The 15944-nt window shown below is 49.7% G+C and overlaps 2 protein-coding genes across 3 annotated transcripts; one reads left to right on the plus strand and one right to left on the minus strand.

Moving 5' to 3' along the window:
* The first annotated feature begins 4832 nt into the window (after nt 1–4832).
* BLCAP (BLCAP apoptosis inducing factor) lies at nt 4833–15122 on the plus strand. The gene is made up of 2 exons (XM_017646108.3): nt 4833–4986; nt 13201–15122. The coding sequence occupies exon 2, from the start codon at nt 13377–13379 to the stop codon at nt 13638–13640; it is 264 nt and encodes an 87-aa protein (XP_017501597.1). The 5' UTR covers nt 4833–4986; nt 13201–13376; the 3' UTR covers nt 13641–15122.
* Nucleotides 9489–11635, minus strand: NNAT (neuronatin). 2 transcript variants are annotated; one of them, XM_017646110.3, is made up of 3 exons: nt 11199–11635; nt 10195–10275; nt 9489–9972 (listed from the first exon to the last, which is right to left on the minus strand). In XM_017646110.3, the coding sequence occupies exons 1-3, from the start codon at nt 11268–11270 to the stop codon at nt 9880–9882; spliced, it is 246 nt and encodes an 81-aa protein (XP_017501599.1). In that variant the 5' UTR covers nt 11271–11635; the 3' UTR covers nt 9489–9879. The 2 variants fall into 2 exon arrangements, with proteins under 2 accessions (XP_017501599.1, XP_017501598.1); XM_017646109.3 differs by lacking the exon at nt 10195–10275 and having other exon boundaries at nt 11199–11426.
* Nucleotides 15123–15944: the final 822 nt, after the last annotated feature.

A 15944-nucleotide genomic window follows, 5' to 3' on the forward strand; every position in this document is an offset into this window, starting at 1 on the left:
AATCTTCCTTTCCTCTTCTGTAAAACAAGGATAATAACAATTTATTCTTTATAGAAGTACATTGGAAGTTAACTGAGTCAGCTCATGTAACAGTGTCTGGCACGTAAGAAGAAGTTAATATAAATACCATGGCCGTTTGTATCATTAGTAGGTTGGTGAGTTTAATAAGAATGTTAGGTAGGCATTTCCCCATATTGCCACCAGGTGTCGCCAAAGACTTGACTAAAAAGCAGCACTTCGGCCCCAAGAGCAGAAGCCCTAAGAAAGGTGGAACAAAAGGGCCTTGGAGTTGGAGAAACTGAAGACAAAATAGGCAAGGCCCTCTCACGGTCATGAAAGCAAGTCTGGGAGGTGAACCCACTTGTTCTGCCTCCTTAAGTTCATCAAGCTTAAGAGCCATGTCGGGAGGGACCCTCGGGACCGTCCCCACCAGGGTTCCCACAGTCATTCGCCCTGGGATAGCTCGTTTTATCCATTTGCGGTAACAGGGAACTGAGTGTTAACTATGTGGCAGACACTACACTAAGCATTTTAAAATAGGAACTGTGAATTCCCAGGAACTGCTCTATGGAGTAGATACTAATGTTTTCCTCATTTACAGATGGGAAATGTGAGGCACAGGGAGGTTAAATAACTTGCTCAAGGACACACAGATAATCAGTGCAGAGTGGGATTAAAACTTTGGCGTTCTGGCTGCAGTCTGAGCTCTCCCAGGGCTTACTTCCTTGCTCATCTTGGTAATCATGTTTCTTACTCCATTTTCAATCTTTTGATACCACAGAGCTTCTTTGGTGATTTAACAAGTAACTCTTGCTCCATTACAGGTTGAATTTCCTGAATCTAAGTCTTGGTAAGGAAAATAATACTGATTTTTGAAAAACTTGTCAAATGGAGTGGTGATATCGGAAAACAGGTACTGTGGCTTCACAAAACATTGCTGTATAAATAACATAACCTTTGCTGATTCTTATCATTTAGCTCCAGGTTTGCCAATGTTCCAACTGAATTACATGACCTGGGTACCAGCTAAGTCAGAGCTTTGAGGATAAATGAGAAAGGGAGGGGCTTGGTCTTGTCTTTCATTAATTCAGTAGTTACAACCTTCTCCTCCCAGCCAGTCCCTGTACTGGGATCTGAAGTCAGGAGAGGACCCCGGGTGAATCCTGCCCAAGGAGTTCACAGTGTAGTGGGAGTTAACAGACACAGGAAGTGAATGCACATTGGCATTGTTTCATCACTCACCTCCCCTGACTGTCTGCAGATGGCATTTGTCTGATTCACGCACGACTCTATCCTCCTTCCCTAGCACGGTGCCCAGTATTTTAGGTGCTCAGTAAATGTTTGAAAAATGAGTGCAAAGGCTTCGTGGGGAACGTAGCGTTTGATATGGGGCTTTGACAACAAGAGAAGCTCTTGACAGGTGAAAACAGGGGAGAGGGGACACATTCTCAAGAGGAAGAGTGACAGAGTCAATTTAGAAAGATCATCCTGGCTATTCTACCAAGGATGATGGTTCTGAGTGATATGAGTGGATGGGGGAAGGGAGACCAGCAAGGAGTCTGGTGCAGGATCCAGGGGAGAGAGGATGGTGGCTTGGACCAAGGCTTTGGCAGTGGGGACAGAAAAGGCCTGAAGGGGGATTCAGAAGGAATGAACAAGCCTTGGGGAGAGTGGAGCAAGACAGAGCAACAGTCATGAGTGAGTTCAAGTGTCTGGTCAAGCGGAACAAGTTGGAGAGGCTTTGGCTGAAGTTGAGGTCTATTGAGCAAACTTTTAGGGCAGAAAGACCTTCCAGGTCCCTCAAGTCAAAGCCCAGCTTTGGTGTGACCTCTCCCACTTGGAACTGAGCTTGGAGGGTGGAGTGGTCTTGTGGGTCCATAGGAAGGTAGTCAGCTGGGAAGAAGCCAGCCCCATGAAAGTAAGAAACAGTACCTCACCTTTTCCAGTTTTCTGGGGCCCCATGGGGGAGAGGGCTGGCCACTAAGGCCTTGTCAATGCCAGAATGAAGGTTCCTGGCAGGTAGAGCCCATCCAAAATGAATCTGCTGATTCTTACTCAGCAGCACACATCACATGCTCTCAATTGGCAGGTCCCTTCTTCTCTTTATTATGTTTTATTTCTCCTAAGGTATAGCATACTTTACAGTATAAAAAAAGAACCCTAATCTTAAGGTATAGCTTAATGAATTTTTACCCAGGAAATGACCAACCAGATGAAGCTATAGACCTTTTCCAGCACCCAGAAAAGCCTCTCCTGCTCCTTTCCCATCTCTACTCCTCCTTTAACCCAGGTAACTACTGTTCTGATTTCTATCACCATAGATTAGTTGTGCCTGACCTTGAACTTTATATACATGGAATCATACAATAGGTACTGTTTTTGTGCCTGGATTCTTTTAGTCCACATACTGTATGTGTGATTAATGGATGGTGTCACATGTGTCAGTATTTTGTACTTTTATATGTAAAGTGTAGTATTGCTTTGGATGAACATGCCATAATTTATCAGTTCTCTTCTTGATGGACATTGGGCTATTTCCAGTTTAAGCTATAAAGTAATCTGCCATGAAAATTCTTGCACAAGTCCTTTCATAGAGGTACTCGTTTCTCTTGGAACGAATACCTACGAGTGGAAATTATAGGTCTTGGCATAGGTGTATGTTTAAATTCAGTAGAAACTGTCAGTTTTCTGGAGTGGTTATACCAATTTCCTCTCTCACCATTAGTGTGCAAGAATTTCGTTTGCTCCACATCCTTGCCTCTACTATAAGACTCCTCCTCTTTTCCACCAGTGTTGAATATTGGGTGTGACTGGCATGGGTGCATTGATCCCTTAGCCCATAAGCAGCACGATACTGAGAGGCTACATCTGGTTTGCTTGAGTCTCAGCTAGAGGAGGAATGGACATCCTGATGTGGATGTGACCCCAGGAACTGGGGTATTCCTCTGAGGACCATGAGCATGAAACCATCATGAGGACAACAGAACAGAGATGGAACGAATCTAAGAGATGGAATGTCCTTGATGACATCACCAGGCTACTCAATCACCCTGCCACTGAGTAGCACACTACTTATTTTTCAAGCCAATTGATTTAGGGTTTTTTGGAACTTGCAACATAAAGGCTACAGCCCATAAGCCCTCCTTGTAACCAAACCCCATGATGACACTTCTGTCCTCCACAGCAGCCAGCCCCACCAAACACTCCTTGAAACCTTCCCTTTGGGATCCCATGCTCACCTAGCCCTCTTTCTACTCCAATGGTCACTGCTTCTCAGCCTCCTTTCTTGGCTCTTCCTCCTCTGCCTACTTTTTAAAAATCTACCTCTCTCCCTTGGGATCTTATCCAGTGGCATGATATGCCACCTGAATGCTTATGTTACTCAAACTCACTGTGAGTTCCAGTCTTATATAAACTGAGGGCTTACTGACCCTCCCCACCTAGGTGTTACCCAACCATTTCAAAGCCAGACTTACCTCCTCAAAGCCAAACAAATTCTTTACCTTCCCTCTCAATCTGATCCTCCTTCAGCCTTCAGCACCTTAGCCAAGGACTCTTTCACTCCTTCATACTCAAGATGCCTTAGCACTCACCCACATCCAATCCTACATCCTTCACTTCACCACCCTGCCTGAGTTACCACTACTTTGCACCTGGAAACTGCTAAGTGTTCTCCCACTCCCCACTCCCAAGGGCTTTCTGAGCCATGCAGATAGGGTGGCCTTTCAGAAACCCAAATGTGGTATCACTGCCCTGATGAAAATGGTTTCTTATTACTCTCAAAATAAAATCCAAATGTGGTATGTAGTGCTAACTGCACTACTCCTTGCTCACCCTGCACCCTGCCCCTTCCCACCTCCACATCTGGGACAGTGGTTCTTTCTGCCTAGAACACTTTCCCCCTCATTCTTGCCCTGCACAACTCCTTATTGGCCTTGGTTTCTCAGCGTAAATGCCAACTCCCTGAGGAGAATCTACCCTTACCTCTCACCCTACATTAGGGCTCCACTAATTTTTCATAACACTCTATTTCCCTCCACAGCACTTCCCATGATGCAGAATTATAGTTTGATTCAATTAAAACTATTAAAATGTAGTGATTATTTGGTGACTGTCTACACACACACACTCACACACACTCTCCTCCCGCGACCAGACTGGCAGCGCCTTGAGATTTTAACAGTGCCTGTTACCCTCCAGTCTGCCCTCTTGCCTTTAACACTGCACTGCATTTTCACAGAGCAGGCGCTTAAGGAATGTGTTTAATTACCTAAATAAATGAATACCCTGAGTCATCCAATCCTCCTAACAACCCTGTTATGAGGTAGGCATTCCATCAGACAAGTGGAAGCAGAGGGTCTGTGAGCTTAAGTGGCCTACCCGAGGTACAGGGTAAGGGGAGAAGTCAGGTCCTGACCCAAGTCGGTCCTAAGTTGTGAGCCCAGATCTTTCCACTTCTGAGCTTTGACCCCTGGGTGAAAAGGCCAGGAAGGGGGCGGACTTTGAGCCAAGAGGTTTGGCCAGAGTACACGAGTCACCCACGTGTGCCACGGAGGCCTGAAGCTCACCTACAGAGCTTAAGGTACGGCCCCTCTGCTCTCAGTGAGTAGCGATCACAATCTGTTGCATATGCATGAAGGGACCATGAACTCGTGATTTGGGACTGCCTATATTGTGCCTGATTGAAAATTCTTCAGGCTTGAAGACTTCAGAGCCCTCAGAGTTCCAAACACGTACGTAAAAAACCTTCAACAGTCATGTTGGAGTACTGTTAGGGGCATATTGGGCTAGGGCGGCCCTAATTTGGGTCGTGAGATCAGGCATATATTTTAGGCAGCCCAACCCCAGGAGGGGTCCTCGGCCGGCAAGACTAAAGACGAAGGGGGCGTCTCCCCTGCTTCCTGCGGCGTCGGTGGCCAACTGAGGTGGAGGGAGGCTGCGGCGGCGAAGGCGACAGTGGTGGCGGTGCCATGGCAGGGCTCGCAGGTACTGTAGCGTCGACCTCCTGGGGACGGGGTGAGAGGACCTCCATGCGGCCTCGCCGCCATGTTGTCCCTTCGGGGTCACCTTAGGCGTCCACCCGTACCTCTCTGGGGTTTTCTTTCCGCGCACTCTGGGGGCCACCCCTGTCCGGTGTCACATGATCGCCCGCTTTGACCCTAGCCTGGGCCTGGGGTGGCGAGGTGTCCCTTCCTGGCCTGAGGGCGGGCCAGTGGACTCCTAGGTTCTCGTCCTGGCCCTAAGGTCAGTGCTCGCCGGTCTGCCCCAGGGACCGGGCGTATAGAGTCGGGAAGCGCGGTACTGTGGCCTGCGACCACCCCCTCTTCGCCTCCGGGCCCAAAGCAGGAAGCCCAGCTTCTGGGAGGCCTGTCACTCTGTCCCTTCCACTTCATTTGCATTTTTTAAGTCAGAAGGGCGTGGGGGAGAGGGGAGAAAAGGGTCTCCCACCCCGGGCCTCCGCTTTAGTATATGGGGTGATAGGTTGACGCTCTGCTTTGAGTCACGGGTCCCCCTCCAACTTTACAGCAAGTCTAAACACCCGTTTCCTTTCCTCCAATGTGTACGAGGAGTGGCCCTCAAGGGCAGCTGAAGGAACGGAATGCTGACACACTAATGGCCTGGAAAGAAAAATGGGGGATGGGGGACAGTTGCTTTTTCCTTCCCTCTTCCAAATCTTTAATTTCCTTCCAAGCCTCCGTATCCCTTTTCACCGTTAAATGTTGGGACAGTCTGGGGTCTGTCCTAGGAAAGAAATGGTCTCTCAGTTTATGGGTTCGGATTGTGTTTTATCCCTTTCAGGAAACTGGTGTGTTGGGGACAGCTTCTGTTTGCCCTGCATGACATGGTCCAACCATTCCCTCAGCCCTCTGGACAGCAACACCAAAACCAGGACCAAAAAAAAAAAAGTTCCACCTTAAGTGCTATTGTCAAGTGTTAGGTTTTGTTTATTTGTTCGTTTTAAATCAGAGACTAATTAATGTCAAGCATATTTGTTAAAGATTCAGAGCCCTGGTCAGTTTGCAGTGACCAAACCAATTCCGTATCTGAAATTGGTCTTGTTAGAATTGCTGCCAAAAACACTTTAACCTTTTGTCTATAATATGTAGTTTCAAAAAGGAATCTGGAGGTCTGGGTTTGGCTGTCTCTTTTGTTGTTCTCTAATCTTTGAAACATATGCATTCCATTTCAAGCCTGTCACTGTGTGATATACCAAGAACCATGTGTTGCCTGCCTCTGACTTCCTGTTCTGGGAGTGTTTAGGAATCTGCATCCTGCTGGGGTATGGGTCCTACGGGAGGGCGAGGGGGAACAGGATCATTCCCAGAGAAGACGGTGACATGTCTCTGGGGCATATAGAGGAAGTCAGAGGTCATCAGGGAAAAAGAGACTGTTATTAGATTCATGTTTGTGTGTGTGTGTGTGTGCAGGTTAAATCTTTGGAGGTAAAAATAACTGCAAATTCAGAATCTCACTTTAGGGTGCTGGCTCCTGAGTAGATACTAGTTTGAAAATAGGTATCTAGCAAGTGGCGCACAGCAAACCTGCTCCCTCATCCAACCCACATGTAATATGCGGTTGCTGTCCTGCAGCTGAAGCTCCCCAGGTCTGCCTTCAGTTATAATCCAAATCCTCCACAGAGAAAGGTTAACAGTGTCACATAGCACCCCCAACCTTTGAAAGTCGTGGTACCTATACTCCCCACAGCTTAACTTCAACTGGTTAGGCTAGGAAACCAACATCTTGGGGCATTCATCCCCAGAGTCCTGCCTGTTGCTGGAGTCCCACAAAGCTATTCCAGTCCCCTCACAACTCATCTGCTTTGTCCTTGGCTTTTTGGAGGCAAAGCATTGTGGGGGTGGTAAAGACTGTTTAAAGAAAAGGAGAGGCCTGTGGACTAAGGGCTTTGCAATAAAACTAGTCATTTTCAACTCTTCCCATTGCTCTCCGAATAAAATGTTTTAATGGTATCACTTCTGGAAAAAATTTCATAAACAAGATAATGTCTGGACCAGACTTGAAGGCATTGCACAGGAATAGAAATCAAATGCATCCTTTTCATCTGCTGTGGTGGGTTGTATTTGCTGCCAGAACATGAGAATTTGGGGATGGGGGACAAAAGGGCAGAGTGGACATTGCTTATTCAAGCCCACCCATGTGGGTATAGGCCACCAGGGCAGCCTGTGCCTGGAAGTTTGTTATCTCACTGTGCCATGCCCAGAGCCCTACTGGTGGAAGGATGGAAGGAGCCCTCCGATGGGCTTTGCCAAGACCATCTGCAAAGGCTCTGGGGCTACCAGAAGCCCCTTGCCTTTTAAAGGAGGCACAGGAGGCTAAGGGGGCCTTACTGTGTCCAGAGCAGCCATACCCTTCCATGCTGCTGCTGCTTATCTCCCTGAACCCAGCCACGTCTAACTGGACTGAGGTTAGAGCGTCTGGGGCATTGGGGCCATAGGCACACCTCTTGGAGGTTCTGAGGGGTGGGGTGACCTTCACTGAGAACACAAGTTGAAATATGTTCGTGGTTCCATGGATGTAGTGTGGAAAGCCACAGAAACTCCCAGTTTTGAGGCTGCCAAGGTGTGGGCTCAGAAGGGAGGTGTGGACATTGGCTGCTGCTGAGTCACCCTGGGGCAAGAGGAGGCCTGCCTCACCTTTAGGCGGTGGTAAAAGCAGGAGCTTCACAGCCCAAGGAAGATGGAGTCTCTGATTACACATCTCCACCCCAGTCCCCATGAATCCTGATTGTCATTTTGATGGCAGAATGTCTCTAGTATGTTGGGGTTTACTGGGATCTCGGCTGCACTTTTAAAAAGGGGAACTGGCCAGGTTTCCTAGGCTGATTGATGGCAAAACCAATTACCAGAACTTAGGTCTGCGCCTGCACCCCTTGATTCACTGGTTTTGAATTGGAATTATGTACCTATAGGGTGCTGGTGGTTGGGCTGAGACAGGCAAGGGACTTGCTTAGAAGAGGAAAACATTATCAGGCTCAAGGGGGAGAGGTGCTTTGTGTTCCAGAGCATTTGTGACAACTGTGACTAAGGGATTTGAGGAAGTGACAGAAAGATTTATGGCCCTCCAACTCATTCCCTTGGTGTTGACCCAGGAACAGGTGTGTAATGACAGGGACACATAAAGCCAGAGATGAGGCTGAACAGGCGGCAGGGCCCTTTGGCGAGGCAGGCAGCTTATCCCATGTAAAAGCCCTGACTCACTGAGGGGTGGGAGAGGGGAGAGAAGTCAGGAGCCAAGCAGCCAGCCCACCCTGATAATGGCAGGGGAGAGGGCCAGGGACTTGATAAATGCCCCTAAAAATATGGAGGCTCATGCTAGGAGGAGCAGAGAACCCAGTAAAGGGGGGAGTGAGCTGGAGAGAAGTTCCTGGGGGTGGGAGGACTCTCCAGAAAATAGCAAGGCCTGCAGGATGCCATTGTGGTGGCCCTGATAGAGGTTCTAGGGCCTGAAGGGATGAGCTGGGCAGAGAAGATGCCACACCGCACCTCTTATCCCACACTCACTGTCCCAGCCACTGCCATTGCCCCCTGCTCCCCACAGTGCTCATTTCCTTGGAACCCCTGAACGGAGATAAAGCTTTGTATTCTGAAGTCTTGATCACCCCCTTGGTGAGAGCTACTCCCACCTTTGCCCCTGCCCAGTGACTGCCTGGCCTGCCAAGGCCCTTATCCCAGGATTATGTGAAGGTACCCACCCCTCTGGGAGGGTGAAGTGGTCCCTTATTCCAAGAACACAAGTGAAGATGTCCACTTTTAACTTTGGGGAAGGGAAAGTATTCCTTTATTTCAGGACAGGTTGAGATGGAACTGAGTGTACAAAGGTTCCAGTTTATTCCCATTTTGTTGCCTCCCCCTGCCCCAAGTAGTGTGCCTTTTCCATAATGGGTACATCAGCCCAGTCTTAGAGGTATGTGTCGAAGCCACAAAAGAAGTCACACGAGACAATTTTTTGGTGCACCTTCACCGCCCCGCAGGGTCCTGGGACTCTGTGCGAGATGGGGGAGGTACTGGTTTTTTATTTTTTGTAGAGGTGGTCCCTGTCCTCCAGGAGCTTACAATCTAGCTGGGGAGACACAACTAATGCACACTTATACAGTCAATACAATTAGCGATTACCACAATATTGACCACAACTGCATGAGACCAGGGAAAAGATCAGTGAGGGGCTGGGGGCTCAGAGAAGGTGTTTTAGTAAAGATGGGATTCGTTTTCTGGTTGAATAGGTCCAAATTGAGTGACACATTTCTTTTGAGTGGGAGGGCTTGGGGGACAGTGAATGGGAAAGGGAATTGGAGGGAGCAAAGGCAGCAAGGCTGGAATGCACGTGCATAGGCTAGGGACCGGCAAGAGGGCCCCAGTCTTAGCAACTCTCCTCCCTTATCCATGCCCTCCAGTCCTGCCACACAGGCACGCAGTTTGCCTTGTCTGCTGCACTGAGATTCAGGGCTTTGGCTGGTGATGTTGGAATGTCCATTCTGCTGGCTAGTGTAGTTGTCTGGATCTCTGCGGTGGCGCCTGCTGGCATGGCCGTTGCTACTGGGCTCGGATGTTGCTGTCCCGACTTGATCCAGATCAGAATGCATTGCCGATCCCAGATCTCAGGGGTCTGCTCCTCCCCATGACCCCTCCCCCTCCCCCCGGCCCGCAGTGGGACAGGTGCAAAGGGGTTTGGAAGGGATCTGGCATTGTCGTCGTCGGTGCTGCTTCTCTGGGGGCCTACCAGCCCCTCACTGACCTTGGCAGGTGCTCCTCTAGCGAGAGGGCACAGGGGACCCCCCATTCCTGTGCGGCACTGGCTCCCATGCTGATCGATTTGCACAGGAGCACCTGGTGACACAGCCGCCCAGGGGTGGGGGCTGGGGCCTCAGTTGGGGGCTCGCTGCCGACGCTCTCCCAGCACCTGCCGCCCGGTCCTCGACACGGTGTACGCCAGCTTCTGCAGGGAGTACCTGAACACCTGTGAGAGAGCCAGGGCCTACCCTTAAAGGCAAGCAAGCACCCGCAGTGTGTCTGCAGCGCTGCCAGCCCGCCCCCGCCCCACCTCCTGCCCCGCCCGCCTGTCCTACTAGGAGAGGCGGTGAGGGTGCAGCTTGTCCACAAGTCAGGGCAGCTGGAGCTTTTCCAACTGTGCTGAAGGCTGCATGTCGGCAAGCTGATTGGACGCACAGCTTAGGTATACCTCACTTCTCGCAATGGGCTGGGTCCCTGGAGGATTTCGAAAAGCAAATCCTACCCAGTAAATGCAGCATTCCAGGAACACCTTGAAGGAAATATGCGATTCCTTTGGCAAAGGATTCCTTTAGCAGGGAATTCTTCCTGCAATGGGTTCTTTTAGGGTAAATAATATTATGGGCAAAGCACTTTCTTCTGATTTTTTTTTTACACAAATCGCTTTGTCTCTATTTGATTTTCTTTCTAATAAAGCGAATTGTCCTTTTTTGGAAGTGATATTTTGTTGCATTTTTTCCTGCAAAAGCCTTTCCCTCTATCCTTCTCAAATCACTTTTATCCAATTGATTTTTTGTTAGCTCCTGTGCCTAATTTTTTTCTGCAGTGCGCTTTTTATCTAATATATTTTTTTCCGCCAAGAGTTTTTGTCTGATTTATTCTTCCTGCAATGCGCATTTTCTCTAATTTTTTCCAGCGAATTATTTTTCTCTAATAAATTGTGGGTGTTTTTTGATGGTGTTTTTAAGTGGTTTTTTTTGAGAAGTGCCTTTTTCCAATTTATTTCTTCTTCCACCCCTGCAAGCGCAATATATACATATTTTCAAAGAAAATCCCCCCGCAATGCGCAATTTTTTAAGCAGAAAATTTTCGCTATTCGAGCCCTAAATGCAAAACAGAAGTGCCCCGCCTCCCTCCTGGGGTCTAGTCTGGGTGTAGCGGGGTTTTCTTACCACGTTGGTCGCTAAGAGCCTTGGCGATCGTCCGCGGCTGGCGCCCGCCGCGCCCCAACTCTTTGTTCCCAGCTGGGCGCGGGCACACTGGGAAGGGTCTGAGCGAGGAGGAGGGCGCAGGGAAGCGGCAGGGGCGTGCGGAGCCGGCCGCGGCACTCGGAAGGGCAGGGATCACGGCACTCAAGATAGGACGGGTTCGGGAGGCGGCAATCGCGACGTGGGCTTGACGGTTCAGTTGGCAAGCATCCGAACCCCTCTCCCACCCAGAACCCGGAGCACTTACCTGCAGCAGCACGCGGAAAATGTACCAGCCAATGATGAGCAGTTCAGCCGAGGCTGCCGCCACTGCCGCCATGGTTTCAAGAGGGGTGGGTGGGTAGGTGGTTGAGATGTAGCGCCGCCGGAGGCTACCGGTTTGCCGAGGTCCGCTGGTCTCTCTGAGTCCGCTGTTGGGCGCACTGCCGCAGCCGCGGTGGCCGTGCTTTAAGTATCCGCCTGCCACCTAAGTGCGCATGCGTGCTTGGGGGGGTTGTCCATGAGGAGGGGTGGCCGGGGGCGCTCCTCATTCGCCAGAAGAGGAAAAAATAATCCATCTGCTCTTTCCACACCGACCCCCGCCTCCAGAGATCCCCTTTCCAGAAGATTCCGTGCTGTGCCCGCTTTTGAATTTTAGTGTAAAACGGAGTGGAACTGCAACTCTGAGTAATGCATAGCACGAGAGTAGGGGGTGCGTGCCTCTTGGTGCTGAACCCCTCTCTCCAAGTCCTAGGCTGCAAATTAAAGCCCAGGGTCCAGTGCCACGTGAGAACCACCTTGGGTGCGGATGGAAAACCAGGAAAACCTCACTTAAAGAGGGATCATCTGCCCCGCAGAACAAAAAGGTGTCGCTCCCAGGAGCCTTGGCTTCACAGGCCCCTGCTCCGCACTTTTTTAAGTATTCAACATGTTTGAAAGCCCATGTCCTCAGCTTCACGAGAGTACCCGACCTTCTAACCTTTCCCTGATGCCTCGTGTCCCGCTCTTGGTGGTTACTAGATCAGGATCTACCACGGTGGCGATTGTAGGGAGCCGAGTCCAGGCACTGAGCTCTAGGCACAAAAGCGATAGTCACCGGGTATCTAACTCTGTAAAAGGGATGCAGGAGGGCTTGGCGCTTTTGTATGCGCAAACGAGGATGGGATGAGCTCTCCCGAGGAGCGGTCAGAATGTGCTCTGGGGTAGTTTTCTGCTTGACAGATCATTTCAACCTCTTGTTTTCTGCTTCTTCCCCACCCCAGACTCTGGTAGGTCTTAACTCTGCCACCGAGGTTCTCTGTACCCTTTTTGGAACGGGGTTTTGCTATCTGCTGCAGCTTGGCTTAGAAGGGCGGTGGGAAGACCCGAACAGGGTCTGCAAGCATGGCCCCGGCGTACTCGTGGTCCGCCACTCTAGAGTACCTCTATCCTCAAGCTCCCTAGCACAGGGGCGAACTGGTATTTGCCCCTAAATTAATTTTGATTAAAAGCTCATAGAGGTCAGATTCTGTACAGTGCCAACAGCAGATGGAGAGTGTAAGAGATCCAAGCAAGGTTAACTTGGACAAAGTAAAGTGGTGATATTTTTTTTCCTATGATGACTTTTGAAGAAGTTGTCTAGTTTTGGCAAATGACACTGGGCATTTTGAAAAAAACACAGAAACACACACACACACAAAAAAAAAACTCATCCCAGGCTACCATCTTAAAACAAAACATTTGATGATGGTGCTGCTACTGAGGCTTCCCAGAGCTTAGGCGAATCCACTGTCTGTGATCTCTGGCCAGCAGTGCTCTGGAACCTGCTTTAGCTCACCTCTGAGCCTCTGCTTGAGAGATACTAGATACAAACCCTGCCCTTAATTCATGCGGTCACAGCACTGAGCCCATGGCCATCTGGTGGCAACCACAGGGCGGTATTGTGAGGTCTGGGCCCCTTGAGGACGGGCCGCAGCCCCAGGAGGTGATACATGATCTCTGCTGGGCAGGGCCCAGGCAAAGCCAGTCCACTGTGCCGAACCTGCCGAAGAGCCCTCTGGCCAAGCCCCCGAAAAGCCCAGGGGAGACACCCCAGAAGGCTTCCGGCCATGGTGATTTGGAGAGGAATAGACTTCCATGGGTGGGCAGGGAGGAAAGGGCATTCACATTTGCTGTTGTTAACCATGATCCATTTTCCCAAATAAGTATACATTCTGTTCCTGTTTTTTTTTTTTTTTGTCTGTCTGTCTGTTTTTTGTCTGTTTGTCTGTTGTGTTGACTTTTCTCTTCAGGATCCCTGCTGCCTTGGTGATCCCGGGCTGACAGCCAGAGAGCACAGCGGCTCAGCTCCTGGAGAGTGAGGGTTGAAGAAAGCAGAGGGCAGCCACCCGCGCCCGCTGGCTCCCATTAGGTTGGTTCCTGCAGCGGTGCCCGGCGGCCTTGGCGAAGGCCCTGCCCGGCAGAGATCATGTATTGCCTCCAGTGGCTGCTGCCCGTCCTCCTCATCCCCAAGCCCCTCAACCCCGCCCTGTGGTTCAGCCACTCCATGTTCATGGGCTTCTACCTACTCAGCTTCCTCCTGGAGCGGAAGCCTTGCACAATTTGTGCCTTGGTTTTCCTGGCAGCCCTGTTTCTCATCTGCTATAGCTGCTGGGGAAATTGTTTCCTGTACCACTGCTCTGATTCCCCGCTTCCAGATTCGGCGCACGACCCTGGTGTTGTGGGCACCTAACAGCCTGCCCGGTTAGCTTTCCAAGGAAGCAGAAGACGGGAGGGGAGGCATTGACATAGGTCATAAAAGCATTGGAGTTCAAATCCCGCAGCCCTGCGGGTGCCACATTCCTAACGCTGCCTTTTTGGCCTGTGATGTTTTATCCTTACAATGTGAATAATGGCACTGACCAGTGCTTTAATTGTAGAGTCCTATAGTCATGGGTGGTCTTGTGATTGTGTGTGTTCTGTCCCCATCTTGGTCCCTGGCTGGCAGGATAACCACCACCCCCCTCGCCTCATTCCTGCGAGGAGTCTGCACCCATCCTGGTCAGCCACCCCAGCATGACCTGGGCAGATAAAATGCCAGTCTTGTCACCTATGTGACCTCCTCCTTATCAGGGTCTCCTCCCTTCCCAGAATGTTATGGCTTCCTCATCCTGTCCCAGTTTCTCTTTAGTTCCCTTCTATCCCTTTCCTTCTTTGGGAAGCACCTGTCCAAGACAGGGCTCATTTTTGCACTTATCTCGAATTTAAAGAGATTGCTGACGCCCGAGAGCCTCGCTTTTTCATCTTCTTTTCCTGGTCTGCAGGCTAGATAGAAACATGTCTTGACTGTTTGTTGTCCACGAACCTCTAGTATTTTCTCCACTTCATTTTTAAGAAAGAAGTAACAGATACCTGTTGCTCTTTCACTTGGGTGCCTGGGCTCCATGCTTACCAGCTCAGCCTCACTTCCTTTGCTCTTCCTCCTGCCTTTTCAACTCCTGAGGAGGGGAGCCTCAGTGTATCTCCCGTGCATGCCCTGCAGGAGATGTGGTGTGTCCTCATAGATCTAGCAGTCCCCAGCCGAGTGAATGGAGAGTACTTTTGTGTTTCAAAACAGCCATGATCCCTTTGATAGGTGTTTGGATATTTCTTGGTGTGCCGTGCGTGTGTGTGTACGTGTACAAATACATGTGTATATTCCTTTTAAAGAAGCTTTATCGAACGTGTCTGACTTTGAGGTTTAGCAATAGCTAGCTATATAGTAGGTGCCGCTGCAGTTTTTATTTGGCATGGGGATTGCAGAGTGAACAGCACACTGGACTCCAAGGTGGTTCAGACAAGACAGAGGGGAACAAAGGCCATCGTCCTCGTGCCAGGAGCTTCTTCAGTCCTACACATATAGACTGTGTTACGAAGAATACAAAAGAAGACTTTGACTGTCACTTGCTTTTTGCTTTTTCTGCGCTTCAATAATGAGTGTTGGCAAGTGAGACTTTCTCCTGGCCCCTGCCCACTGGGGACCAGCAGGTTGTCCTTCCAGCCTAAACCATCTTATCTTGCCTGAGGGGATAAGGAGGTGGGCCAGGCAGAGGACAAAACTGGAGGCTGTCCATCTAGGAGATGGGACCTTGAGGCCACACTTGTGGAATATTTGGACTGCTATTCTGGAGCTTTTATTTCTGGTGTGTTCATTGCACAGCTGATTGAAATGTTTAATAAAGCTTTATAAACTTTACTTTGTGGTCGTATATGGCTGCAGTGCACGCTTTGGATTTCTAAGCTGGTTGGGGCAGGAGGTAGCATGGAGGGGCTGAGTCCTTGGCACCAGAGTACCTTAGGCCGAAAATGTGCAGATGGTGGGGTCAGGGGAGGAGGAGCAGGCGGGCTGGCCAGGCGGTGAGCGGGAGGGAGTCCGAAAGTTCTCAGAGACGAGACATTTGTGTTTCTCAGCTCCTATGGCTTCTCGCCTGAAACTGTTCCCTCCATAGGAGACTTGAGTAACCGATCCCTTGACAAACAGCTTAAGACAGCTGGAGCTCTAATCATCAAGGATTTTTATGGTGCTGCTTTTGAAGTAAAAATAAAGTGAAACCCCTTATGGCATTTCAAGTGGAAAAATAAATACGGCAGGCCCACCAACCCAGGGGGCTTAAGGCTATGGCTGCAAGTGTGAGTGGTGTGGTTCCGTGTCGTCGGTGCACACATGATCCCATGGCTGTGACCTTGGAGACAAAGCCGAGTAGCTTGTCAGGGCCCTGTGCTAGGTGTCTACCTCTCCCTTTTCCTTCTAGAAAACATAACAGGAGCACTGTCTGTCCAAGGCATAGGGCTGCTTGAGGGTTTATTGAGATAACAGTTGTGAAAGGGCTTTGGTAATTTCATAGGAGATAACCTGTTTTACCTTCATTTTTAAATTTATTGCTATTAAGTTTTGTGTGCTTTTTCCCTGCGCTTTTAAATCACCACATTGCTTTAAATTGTTTTAAAAACATTGCCTGTCATTGTTTTCTTTTTTTCTTGATCAAAACTTGCCTAAGATTTGTCTATTTTAAAGGTG

This window comes from Manis javanica, chromosome 5, assembly GCF_040802235.1.
Source record: "Manis javanica isolate MJ-LG chromosome 5, MJ_LKY, whole genome shotgun sequence".
In the NCBI taxonomy this organism is placed as follows: Eukaryota; Metazoa; Chordata; class Mammalia; order Pholidota; family Manidae; genus Manis; species Manis javanica.

Bases quoted from the DNA above. Each gene is read 5' to 3' on its own strand.
- NNAT (XM_017646110.3), bottom strand. From the start codon at position 11,270: ATGGCGGCAGTGGCGGCAGCCTCGGCTGAACTGCTCATCATTGGCTGG. The intron at 10,276-11,198 runs GTAAGTGCTCCG...ATTTCCTTCAAG, and splicing joins TTTTCCGCGTGCTGCTGCAG to GTGTTCCTGGAATGCTGCAT. The intron at 9,973-10,194 runs GTATACCTAAGC...GCTCTCTCACAG, and splicing joins AGCCCATTGCGAGAAGTGAG to GTGTTCAGGTACTCCCTGCA.
- BLCAP (XM_017646108.3), top strand. From the start codon at position 13,377: ATGTATTGCCTCCAGTGGCTGCTGCCCGTCCTCCTCATCCCCAAGCCC.